A 12459-nucleotide genomic window follows, 5' to 3' on the forward strand; every position below is an offset into this window, starting at 1 on the left:
GAGAGGTGATTGATCACCTATCAGTCCATATTTTAGGTTTTGGGACATCACAAAGAGCTGAACCCTTAATTTTCGCCTGTCTTAGTTAAAGTTTCAGGCCGTAAATTGTTTTCTTTTGTATTTGTATCGGTCCCTTAGGTGTTGTAGAAAAAAATATTTTTTGATGAAATATTTGTTTTCTTTTTCAATTTGTTCTAAAACACGTGCATAACTTTTTGCCCAATTACTTCTCTCAGCTGACAAGGTCATTTTAATTCTTCTATTAGTGTTTCGCCTGCCGATCATAGCGATTCGATTAAATTGCTGGTGGATCCGCAGCGTCCCGCTGGGTGTAAGCTAGTAATATGTATATAATATAATAATGGAATAACTGTGCCATATTGCCTAACGTTTGAAGGAATTTTTAATTCTAGTCTAAACTTGATTTTTTACTTGAAATATCCTAACGTTGACGTGTTAGTTTCACATCTAGTCCGACGCTAACTTTCAATCCAAAATTGACGGAATTGCACACGTGGCACATTAATTTTGTAACATTGCTTACATGTGTTACAAAATTGATGTGCCATGTGTGCAATTTCGTCAATTTTGAACGGAAAGTTAGTGTCTGGTTAGATGTGAAATCAACACGTCAACGTTGAAATATCTCAGGTAATAAAATCAAGTTTGGGTTAGAACTAAAAATTCATTGAAACGTTAGGCTATATGACGCAATTAACTCTATAATAATTCATCAAATGGCCTATCTTGGGCCGGCCCATATGCTTCCACCATGTCAAGGCCCAGCCCACTCTTTCACTGCTCATTCTTCTTTCTCCTTTCATCCCCCGACTCCCCTGTCTCCCTCTGCTTCCCACTGTTAAACCCGACCGTCTTCTGCTTCTGCCCTCCTCTGATCGCTTTCCTCCCTGTCGGCAATCCCTTGATCTGTAACGCAACTCTTCGACCTCTCCAGCCGCTGTGGTATTGCCCGGCTGAGTGCAAAAAGGTGAAAATTTTCATTCTAGGGTTTTGTAATTTTCAGATTTTTATGACTAATTGCAGAAATGCTTGCTGTTGTTTCACTCTGGTCGCGGGTTGGGGGGCAGCTACTTTTGTTGTAGTTTAGGCCCTCGAAGGGCTCCCAACTGCCCCCTCTTTGTCTCCTTACCTGTAATTCACCCAAGGAGCAGTCTATAGTGTAAGTTTCTTGTTTGGGATGACATATTCGTCAGACCATGTCACGGGTTCTGATTCAATCCTGGTGCCTGTATCATGTCAATATACTGTTCTGTGTGACATTATTGGCCACTTAAAGCTTGAATTTTAGATTTTTCAGAAAAGGGTAAGTAGTTAATTAACTATCTTTACACCCGGGAGCTCGTGGGCGATGAACAATATGGAAAGGGTGTTTGAATGTGCTCATCTTGACTAAAGATAATGGATTTCATCTTGATGAGATTGGATCGATGGTTTCACGTAATCATGAAGAGCTTAATTAGATATGCAAAAACCATATCATTGCTTAAGGTGTTATTTTGTGCTTGGCCAGACTTCTGGGGTGTGATTGTGTTGTGAGTCTGATGAGCATGCTTAGCTGGTGAATATTTCGGTGATGAAAGCTAATCTATATGTGGAAGGTTCGTTAGTGAAAACTTGAAGATGCAGTTTTTGGGACATACCTGTAAGAGTGGTTGTATTGCGCTGCATCATTGAAACTTTGATTTGTTGGATACTTTGCTTACTTAATTAAGTGTTACTCGTAGACATAGAGGCAGAATGCCTGTAGTTTGTTATTTGACGTTGGCCTTCACCTGCATTTTCTTTAATTTCCCCCTAATTCCTTGTGCTTATGCAGTTATCCTTTGGTTTGTTGCTTGTTTGCATCAAAATGACGTCGCTTTGTAGAACTCCTCTTTCAATGAAACTCTGTAGCAAGCCATTACCTACGATCGGAATGATATAGTCCACATGAAAACATTGCATTCTCTCTGTTCGAATCAATATTTTCATCATGGATTGACAATTTTCATAGTTGCACGTGGCAATTCATCTATATTTATGTCTTCGTTTTTGTTACTCAATGTCTTCATGCATGAAAAATATGATATGAGAAGTGAGCGTGCATATTATCTGTTTAGCAAGTGCTTCATAATATAGATTATACCAAAAAACTTTCACTGCCCTTTAGTATTTCCACACTTCAGCCATTGTAGTTTCAGATATTGAGTAGTATAAATTGCGTGCTTGAATCTAATCATTTCCCCCTACCTTCGTAACCCTCAGCCTTGGTTGTAAAGGTGCTGAAATGGAAGACCCACAAGGTACAGAGAGTGTCTTGGCAGATAAATTGCCTGAAAATGTTCCAGAAAAGAAAGAGGAGACTCGGGATGATATGCTTTCGAGGCACAGGTATGCTTTTGCTAGTGATGCGTTCTGTGTGCTCTCCTCCATTACTTTTGTTGATGGTTTTATTTTGTTTGATCGATATTCATTTTCTGCTCAATTTAAGTTATGGTAGGAAATGGAAGTTCATGTTATTGCACCGCTAACTTTTCTGTGCTCCTCCATTTGGTTGGTGATCACTGTATTAGCATGTTTGAGTTTTACTCCTGTAATTTGATAAAATTGTGTAATTTTGTTGGGCAGTGTACAAAGAATGAGTTCTTATTTGCTCATGATGAGTCCACTATTGCAGAAAGGAGATACAGCAGCTGCAGAACAAGGAAATTGAGCTGAAGAAGGCTGCTGCAAAAGGTAGCAAAGCTGAACAGAAAGCAAAGAAGAAGCAGGTGGAAGAAGAGGTTTCCAAACTCTCTACTGAGCTCAAAGAGCAACATGCAAAGGAACTCGCAGAGTTGGGATATGCTGATAGCAATGGAGCAGCAAAGGGCAATCTCGACAATCTTGTGAAGGCCATAGCAGGAGTCTCTGTCTCCGCCCAGCCTGACAGCTCGAAGCCCAGCAAGAGCGTCAAGAGGCGCGAGAAGAGAGCCCAGCAGGAGGCTGCAAGAGAGCAGAGGATACAGGAGGAGCAACAGAGCATAGTGAATGATCGGGTAATCGAGAACGAGAAGTTGGAGAAGAAGCTGGGACTGCTGGGCCTGACCGTGAATGAGATAAAGCCTGACGGCCACTGCCTCTACCGGGCTGTCGAGGACCAGCTGGCCCGACTCTCCGGTGGGCCTCCTCTCTACACATACCTAGAGCTCCGGGAACTGGTGTCTTCCTACATGAGGGAACACGCCACCGATTTCATCCCATTCTTCCTGTCAGAGACTGACATAGAAGGAGACTCCGTAACAGACAGGTTTGAAACTTACTGCAAGGAAGTGGAATCAACTGCCGCTTGGGGAGGACAGCTCGAGCTCCAGGCGATGAGCCACTTCCTCAAGAGGCATATCATGATCTACTCGGGTTCATTTCCTGACGTAGAGATGGGCAAGGAGTACAAGAAGTCCAATGATGAGATGCACCCATTGGATTCGAGCATCAAGTTGTCTTACCACAAGCATGCATATGGACTCGGGGAACATTACAATTCAGTCATCCCGACTTGAAGAGATCAGTGTGTCTTCAAGTCCTTTTTGACAGAGCTACGGGAAATTGCCCAAAGTCCTTCGACATCCCGAGTTTACGATAGATTACAGAAAGACTGGTATGGTCCCATAAAGACACAGCCACATTTTGGGATTAAATTGAGATTCCACAAACTATACGGATATGATGGAGAGATGATGTATTCCAAGTTTTGTTGATATTTTCCCCTTCCCGTCTATGGGGAAATTTAGCTGATTATATTGGAACGTATGAACACTCGAAATTGGTTGATTTTCTCCAAACTAAATAAGGATTTAAGGTGTAACTGGATTTTTGGTGGGAGAAAAATTTCTTTCAGAAAGACGTTTCCTGCAAGAGTTTATGGAATTGAATAGGGTCGGTCTCATCATTGAAAGTCATGTTCGATAATACTCTTTATCGAGTCACCTGTATTGTTTGTATGATTGGATTTACCTGTCTCGAAGACTTCGTAGCATTTATCAATTAGCTTGGCTGGTTATAGAATGACCACTCGAGTGGCGACCTTTATTCGACTTGACTAGGAGGGAATTTCCTCGTTTAGATTGTTAATCAGATGCCCTTGGACATAAATTAGTGGCGAACAGTAAAAGTCATTTCAATCTTGATGACTCTCTTGATTGCGCATGCCTTGCCTTCTTTTCCATAAAACATTTGCACTTTTACGCCGAGTAAATTGACCACTGTAACTTTTAACTTAGATTTGTTGAATATCGCAGCGAATCCTAGTATTTTTTTTTCTCGGACAACCTTTATCTTGAACTCGTGATGGGTCCGTGAAGTTACGAGGTCTTATGCGCGATTCAAATGAGATGGATCCGGATTATCGATGTTTATCTGGTGCAGCAATCTCAGAAAAACTGCTATAACCGATTCCAAGCAAGGTGTAAGTTAACACTACCAAACACAAGAAAAATCATATAATCTCACAAAACTGACGATGCCGTGACTATGTTTACTAATCTATACATTGGATTAGACATATTCACACACATTTGTTATGTCCCAAGTCTCCCATCCCATCATGAGACGGAGTGACGCCTGCGCTTTTGGAATGGGAGCCGAGGCTCGGAACTCGGCTTCCCTCCAATTAGGGGCCTGATCCCGTTCAATCGGAACAGCGAGTTAAGCTTGCTCAATTTTTTCGCGAACGACCTGAATATCTTGTTCCCTTGGTGGGGCTTGATGAGCTCCTGCTTCATCGAGACGTGGTCCTTCTCCAAGTCGGTCAGTCTCATTCTCATCCTCGCGACCTCGAGCTTAAGCTCCCGGTTCTCCCGCCTCACTGATGCATAGTTGTCCCTTGGGGATATTGCCCCGCTGCCAGCCCCGCTGGCTGACCGCTGCTGAAACTGCCCATGAACCGCCCCAAAGAGGAACTGGTTGTGGCTGCCACCTCCTCCACCTGCCCCGTTCATTGCGTTCCGGAGGCGGATTTGCTCGAAGTATAGGACTTGCACTGCCATTTGCACTGGTAACCTCTCGTTCTGCGCTGCATGACTACAGGCTTCCTGGGACAGTTTCTGGCAGTCGATGGTCTTGCAGAGCCTGTACCGCTCCGTGTCCTTAAGATTCGGATGAACCTGCAAAATATATAAACAAAGACAATCGAAAAATCATCATCTGATTTTCATTGAGCCAATCACCGTAAAGAACTCATCTACATGTGATTGCAGGCCAATGCAGATCCATGTGGCTCGACTGTTTTACTGGATGGTAGTATTGTGCATGTATCGTCATTTTTCGAAATAAGGATTGGGACAAGGAAGAACTCTTCGATAGATGGGGAGAGAGAGCTCACTTTCAGGAAGATATCGACCGCCCGATAAAGCCCATCGCTCACAACTCGAGCATGGTCTGGGAGTAGCTCTGCTAGTGCAATGAACTTGGACTGTAGGAGATTCGATTCAAGAGCAATTTCTGCCAGATAATTGTCCAATAGTTTCGATACCTTAATGATCGAGCTCTGCTTCGGGGACCCAGGGCTATCGAAATCATAGGCCATCTCACTCTCATCCCTTGGGAGAGTATGAGTGTCCTCGTCATCGTAGTCATCATCCAAGTTGAGGAAAATTGAGAAGATCCTGAGGACCGAGTCCGTGTCATACATAATGGTACTGTGGTGTGTCCCGTGGTTCGGGTTTATGGGAATGAGGATGTCCTCTAGGATTGCCTGATCAAGCTGGAGACCAATCCGCCTCTCCAGGTCTGACCTGCAGGAGGTGGAGGCCGAGGACACGATAGCGGTCTTGAGCAGGCTCGATAAGAATGCCATCGGGACCAGGCTTTTCCGGGACTGGGTCGGCAACAGGCCAACGATCGCCTCCACAATGAGCCTTTGCTTTTTTTGCAGCTCCACGTCCATGAGGCTGCTTCCTTTGCCCAATTGCGGGTCCCTCACAAAGAGACCCTGAAGAGAGTTCTGGGCATAGTTGATCAGGATCTTGCTGATCATGTCCTGCTTTAGGCCCTTCGATTTAACCGCCGAGAGGACCCGCTGGAAGAAATCGAGGCTTAGCACCGCAAGGGACTTCCCCCACCAGTTCAATGGCGTTTCTGGTTCTATGGCCAGGACCTGTTTGTGCTCGAGTTTGGACAAACCCGAAGTCAGCTGCTCCTTGCAAGCGATATTTGCTATCGCACTAATCAGCCTCGGGACGAGGTTAATTTCCTCAGACACGGGCAAGAGAGATTCGCAATGATGGAGGACTGATATAGAATTTGCTATATCTGGCAACACGGAGTTCTTTAGGTATGCTTCGGTTCGGGTTTCGAGGTTCTTGTCCGAGAACTCCTCGGTCATTTCTAGGTAATGTGCCACACAACGTAACATGGCAATGTTTGATAGTGTGATCTCTATGTTGATCCCATAGCAGAATTTTGCAGCAAGCTCGAATGCCTCTGGTCCGCCCGGGACTGCCGGGAGACTTACCCTTGAGATCTTTGCATCTTTCGATTCTAATAACAGTTTCCGGATCCTTCCACTCCGAGAGACAAGCGGGAACTGCCAGTGCGCGCAAATTAGCACATGATAATGCAAGTTAGAACCAAACAGAGAGTGAAAGTAGGAGCAGTTTACTTTGTGGAGAGCAAAGTTCGAAGTCCCGACTTCGATAGTGAGATCGCTCGAAACATCAGAGATCGGCCTGCAAAAGGAAAAGCAAAAGGCTGAAGAAACATAACAGATTCGGCACCAGATCATGCAGAAGTGAAACACAACATTAAGGAAAAAAATAAATCTACTCGATTACATGTCCGCGGATGCAAATAGCTCAAGAACCATGCAGCAACTTTTGCTGCTGTAGGCCTCAAGCACCAAACTCGAGGCCATTTCTGTGATTTTAGTTAAAGCTACCATAGTTCGACTTATAGGCAGTGAACTGTCAGGACAGCACGAGTCGACAAGGATGGATGAACCAATTGAATGTCGAGCTCATAATTGATCAAACGGGACAGACTGAATAGGATCTAAACCAATAATTCTGCTGTCGGATAAACCGTTAAAAATCAGTGCAGAAAAAAAATCGAACCACGAAAAATGTAATATATGGGTCCCTTAGGCCTTAGCAGATACTGATGAGAAGCAAGAAGCTCCTGTACGATTCATCCGTACCGACCAGAGGGCCTCAATCATAAAGTGAGACACGAAAATATTGATTGCTACACTAACGTTTGCAACGGCCGATCATGATAGATTACAATGCAGTTTCACTCGGATTTAAACCCGTACATACAACAAGTAGGAAAGTTTTCTACTGTACGAGGTAAAGAGAATCATAAAACCGTTGGATCGAGATCCCGCTGAGATAAGATTTGCACGCCCCACTTATCTATCGGGATGTGCAAATCTAATTTATGGATGAAAAGCTTCCACGGGGAGGCGATTAGTCCGAACCATCCCGGGCCATTAATTACTTCACGAGAGTCGGATGATTGAGGTCATATAACATTTTTCGATTATAAGAGAGGCAGTCATACAGCATTTTGGCCTGTGATGAGGAGAGAATAAAACGAGATAATAATAATAATAATAATAAATTGTATACAAATCGTACGATAACAAAAGGCATATCTTTCCTATATATGTACAATTACTAAGTATTCCCAGTACCGAACTCGACTCGACCAATACGACTCCAATCGAGTTTCAAGCTGTATATGAGGTATTAAACTATTTATGCTCTAGCCCAACCTCATAAATGATATAGCTCTGCCTAGTTCAACTTGAACTCAGCGAGGTTGACCTGGACTCGATCACAGACCAAGATCGACCAGCTGGTTCGCCTAAACTTTAGCTCGACAGTCAACATCTAAAATAGCTTGAGAATGGGCCAACGTCCAACTCATAGGGGAAGCTCAATCGGATAGGCACTAGCCTCTCAAGCTCAGCACCTATATAAGATCAATAAAGCTCGACTCGACTCATCACCCCGGTTGTTACCTACACGAGCCTCTACAAGTTCATGAGTGGCTTGACTCAAGGATGGTCCAAACCGACTAGTTGGCACAGAATGCTCGCTTTAGTGAAAGTGCTGAAGAACTTAATAGTAAGAAAATTACGTACCATTCGGTGGCGTGCTGGACACTAGAACTCGGCCGGAATGTCCTGATCTTCCCTGAAATGCCGGGCTTCAAACTCAATTCACCGATCGTAACAACTCCCATATCTCACCCCCACTTCAAATCAACCACTTGATAACAAAGCAAATCAATAGATCATCAACCCTTCATCATATATATAAACCCAATTTTTTTTATTTTTTATTTAATTCCTGACCCACTAAATGACCGAAATTTGCTCTGCTTTCTCAGTAGGAGATCGTGTTTGCATGCTTATATATATATGCGTGCAAAATGTGAATTGGAAAGAGGAAATGTTGCACTTTTCGGTGAAAGGATGTTTATGTTTGGAAAATGTTTATGTTTTTGTCATGGGAGGAATTGTTCCAGGAATCCCGAAGAAGTGTGGGAGCTTTAAGGGGAAGCGATGATGTGTCTTTAATTAATTTTGATTAATAATTAATCTAATTAATTCGTGAAAGGAACTTTTCTTGGAATTAATTAATATAAGGTCATTTTCTTTTTACAACATGCATCATATGATATCTGGAAGCTAAATGAGTCCCCGACTAATTTAGTTTGAGATGGGTTGCCCATTAGAGGATAAAACTCTCCCAATTGTGAATTTTATCTTTTTACAAGATTTGAACCGAAAACTTATTTAAAGGGAGTAAGTGTCGAACCGTTTAAATCAACCAAAGTTGGTAATTAATTTATGGCTTTGTATATCGGCAAAGCTTCCCTAAAGTGAGAATTAGATTAAAAAGGGATGCGTGTATAATGAGTTGGACTGCAAGTTATGATGATGCCCACGTACAGTCCCCCATAGGACCTGGTATAGCTTGATCATGTCAAATTAAAGAAATTGTACTCAGTTATAATTGTTAATTGCTTTGGATCAAGCGAAGACGACAAGAAAATTCACAGTAATCACCAATTGTGATCTATCTAATTGAAAAAAGAGAAAAGAAAACGAAGTTTTGAATCGGATTGTCGAGGAAAAATTTTATCCAATGTTTTCATTAGACTCAATGGTGAAGATAGTTTCGTTGCCTGCATACTCCTATAAAGCTGTAAATTCTTTTTTGTTCAAGCTCTAGGTGTCTGATGTTTATCTAATGTTTTCTTGGTGACCTGTCAAGGAGTTAATCTTGGATGGTCGATTTTCAGTCCTTTCAGATTCCATTGTAAATACAGTTTGGAGATCAATAAAATTATCACTTATCCCAAAAAATATATATATATCTGACACCGTGTGATGTTGAGATTGATCAGCTTGCACATTTTCGTCGAGTACTCCTTTTGGAGGAAATGTGGATTACAATTTACAATATATGGTTGTGGTGGAGCGCATACTACGTGAGAGAAACTATTTGCGTTGATTGGCTATCAAACTATGCACTCGCTCTTCTAGTATGAATTCATAGATTGAGTCCATGCCCTCTTGGACTCCATTTCATTTTATTTGGGAGTGTTGTAAGGACCACCGTATCTCATCTTTATACCGTTTAATTTTATCTATCAATAAACTCGGGCATAGACTCCCTAATTCACCTAAAAAAATTACAACAAATGTTTAGCTTTTTGGTTATATTTCTAGCAAGCTATATCTATCATATCTTATAAAATATTTAGCTTATGGTTACGATGTAGGCTTATAATTAACAAGAGATTGGAGAAAGGGCAAGTAAGTGTTCCTTTAATTTTCCTTCCTATATCTTTTTTTAAGATCCATCAGCCTCATTTGTCACTGAAAAAATAAATTCTTGGTTTCAAGTCATGAGCGAGTGCGGATACTGCCCAGAGTATATTCTTTTATTTAAGGTCGTCAAATATTTTCTCTGCAACAATTTCTGGATGCCTCCATTTCACGAGGAGACTCATCCTTTTACAATTATGCAATTAAGATCTTGGATATTATAAGCCATCTACCCATTGGCGTCATGATGAAACTCTATCACAAAGGACCTCACTTTGATCATGTAATCGATAATTACTTACTAATGATGGTCATGTGTTCATCGAATTTGGTCATTTAGAGCTAGCTTTACGATGTAATTTTATAATTGTAATAGCATTGTACATTACCCAATAAGAAAATCACAAACGAGTTCATTTTTATTTTGCTGCTGATCAATCATGCTATCAAGCCCCAGGTCCCACCCCCGCCGCCCCCCAGCGGTTTGATCACAAAACAAAGGACGAACGATTATTAGTCGAATGTATAAGGCCGCTTTATGACAGTTTGTAGATTATATATATTACTACTGACATTTGGACCTATAAAAGCAAGATCATAAGACCTATGGTTTATAAAATTGTACTCTATTTGAGTGCAACACGTTGGTTGCATCATTCCATATGATGCCAATCGACCAAGTGGTCATGATGTTCCCATCGATTCCCTTCTCCTTTTATATCTATGGATATTCAGTATAATAACATAGTTATCGAACTGAAATTAATTAGTTCAGTTATCATCAATGAATATTTTTATATCTATTTATTTTCTATTTTACTATTTTCCTACGAAACCCATAAACTTCCTTTATAATTATATATATATATATATATATATATATTTGTAACCTAAGTTTAATAGTTTTGTATATCCTATCTATACAACTATCTATTTATTTTTTCTTTCGGATATAAGTCTTATTTATAATCGAAAAAATGAATATGAATATAATATGAGAAATTTCTGGGTGCACATGGGCATGCAGGATCCTAGTTCTCTTTCCCTCCACGACACTCTTTCTTCCTTTCTAATACTTAACACTATCTTAATCTCAATCTACCACATATATTTAAAGCTTTTTAGAAAGAAGGAGCGGCAAGGAAGCAAGCATATGTAAACGTGTATTATATATATATATATATATATATATTGACAGTTTGTATATGACGACATGGCTGATGTGAGCAACAATATGGCAGGCTAGCTAGCAGCTGCATCTCCTTTTTTTTTTTTCTTTTTTGGTCACCTTTAATTATTTTATCTATTAAGGTTTAATTTCTCACCCCTTACAGATTAAGCTTGCACGAATGGAGGCCCTCAAGTGTAAAAGAAGAACTACATATGCTAAGGCCCTCATAAAAAGAAATTGTACTCAATAGTAAGCAAATGGGAACATAGAAGATTTCGATTCAAATGTAAAATTTTCGCCCCGGCTATGATTCGGCCTGTTCTCTACCAAAAACTTAATCTAGCAGGTGGCGAAATCCTATAAATGTCCATTTATATTGCTTTATTTTTCCGGGGTGGGCTTGTATATTTTTCCTTTTATTCTCGACATTAAGATATAATATTGTGCCAAATTTGCAGTGTATATAATTCCTAATAGATTTTAATTTTATATTTATTTATTTATTGCTTTATTTATAATTTATTATTAACAAAAAATCCTCACATGTGAGATGAAAAATTCTGTCTTTGTTTGCTTTAAAGCTCCTTCATTCATGTATTGTATGCATGAAAAATATTAGATTTTATATATTTATTATTTCCAGCTAGTACCTCCAAACATTTCTTAATTGAACCTTGAATACTAATTACACATTATGCATGTCTGGACCATCTTTTATGGTTGATTTCATGACCTAAAGATGGATTTGCTTCCAAAGAAGGAAAAAAAGAAAAGAAAAAGGAATTGGATTTGCTTCCGGTTAAGATAGGAGAGTAAGTACCAGTCATTGTCTATGCATAGTTACATCATTCAAATGATAAAGAACGAGAGAACACTCATCTTTTTAAATAATTATATCATATATACATTATTTTCAAAAGTAAATACGCAAGGCCTTGTAATGTATGTATTGAATTACATGAACATCAAGTAAATTACTACAACTTTATGTAAATTACATGGCTTTGAGAAAGTTATAAACACCTTGAACATATTACATAAACTGAGGCAATGAGTTTGAGTACATTACTAACATCTCAATTAAATCATCTAAACTTCAAGTAAAATTACTTGAATTTTCGTAAATAACTTTGAATCTATTACATAAATTTCAAGTGGATTACTTGGTTGAAAGTGAGGGGGTATTGTAAATTCTGTTTCACCTATATATTATACCATTAAATCCCACTAATACAAAATGTAGAAGAATAAGGTTCATGCATGTATATTGTTGTACTTCGCACGTAAAGAATGCATGACATTATCATAACTTATTTACTAATACGCGGTTCGCTATGCTTCCGATTCCTTATTGATGGGAATAAATCCAAGCATGGAATCCACTTCCATATTTCATACTTCTATCTTAATTAAAAGCAGACACTGGCGCATGCGTTTTACCCTTCTTTTCAATTTCTTGGCAATAATCAAA

General features: G+C 40.1%; 2 protein-coding genes across 5 annotated transcripts; one reads left to right on the plus strand and one right to left on the minus strand.

Moving 5' to 3' along the window:
* The first annotated feature begins 820 nt into the window (after positions 1 to 820).
* On the plus strand, positions 821 to 3876 carry LOC116189128 (OVARIAN TUMOR DOMAIN-containing deubiquitinating enzyme 5). 2 transcript variants are annotated; one of them, XM_031518660.1, is made up of 3 exons: positions 821 to 988; positions 2280 to 2391; positions 2678 to 3876. In XM_031518660.1, the coding sequence occupies exons 2-3, from the start codon at positions 2288 to 2290 to the stop codon at positions 3537 to 3539; spliced, it is 966 nt and encodes a 321-aa protein (XP_031374520.1). In that variant the 5' UTR covers positions 821 to 988; positions 2280 to 2287; the 3' UTR covers positions 3540 to 3876. The 2 variants fall into 2 exon arrangements, with proteins under 2 accessions (XP_031374520.1, XP_031374519.1); XM_031518659.1 differs by having other exon boundaries at positions 822 to 988; positions 2266 to 2391.
* Positions 3877 to 4409: 533 nt separating this feature from the next.
* On the minus strand, positions 4410 to 8479 carry LOC116189016 (BTB/POZ domain-containing protein At1g03010-like). 3 transcript variants are annotated; one of them, XM_031518497.1, is made up of 4 exons: positions 8123 to 8477; positions 6638 to 6704; positions 5360 to 6562; positions 4410 to 5141 (listed from the first exon to the last, which is right to left on the minus strand). In XM_031518497.1, the coding sequence occupies exons 1-4, from the start codon at positions 8221 to 8223 to the stop codon at positions 4581 to 4583; spliced, it is 1932 nt and encodes a 643-aa protein (XP_031374357.1). In that variant the 5' UTR covers positions 8224 to 8477; the 3' UTR covers positions 4410 to 4580. The 3 variants fall into 3 exon arrangements, with proteins under 3 accessions (XP_031374357.1, XP_031374356.1, XP_031374355.1); XM_031518496.1 differs by lacking the exon at positions 8123 to 8477 and adding an exon at positions 6810 to 6969; XM_031518495.1 differs by having other exon boundaries at positions 5360 to 6704; positions 8123 to 8479.
* Between the last annotated feature and the right edge of the window lie 3980 nt (positions 8480 to 12459).

This window comes from Punica granatum, chromosome 8, assembly GCF_007655135.1.
Source record: "Punica granatum isolate Tunisia-2019 chromosome 8, ASM765513v2, whole genome shotgun sequence".
Lineage (NCBI taxonomy): Eukaryota > Viridiplantae > Streptophyta > Magnoliopsida > Myrtales > Lythraceae > Punica > Punica granatum.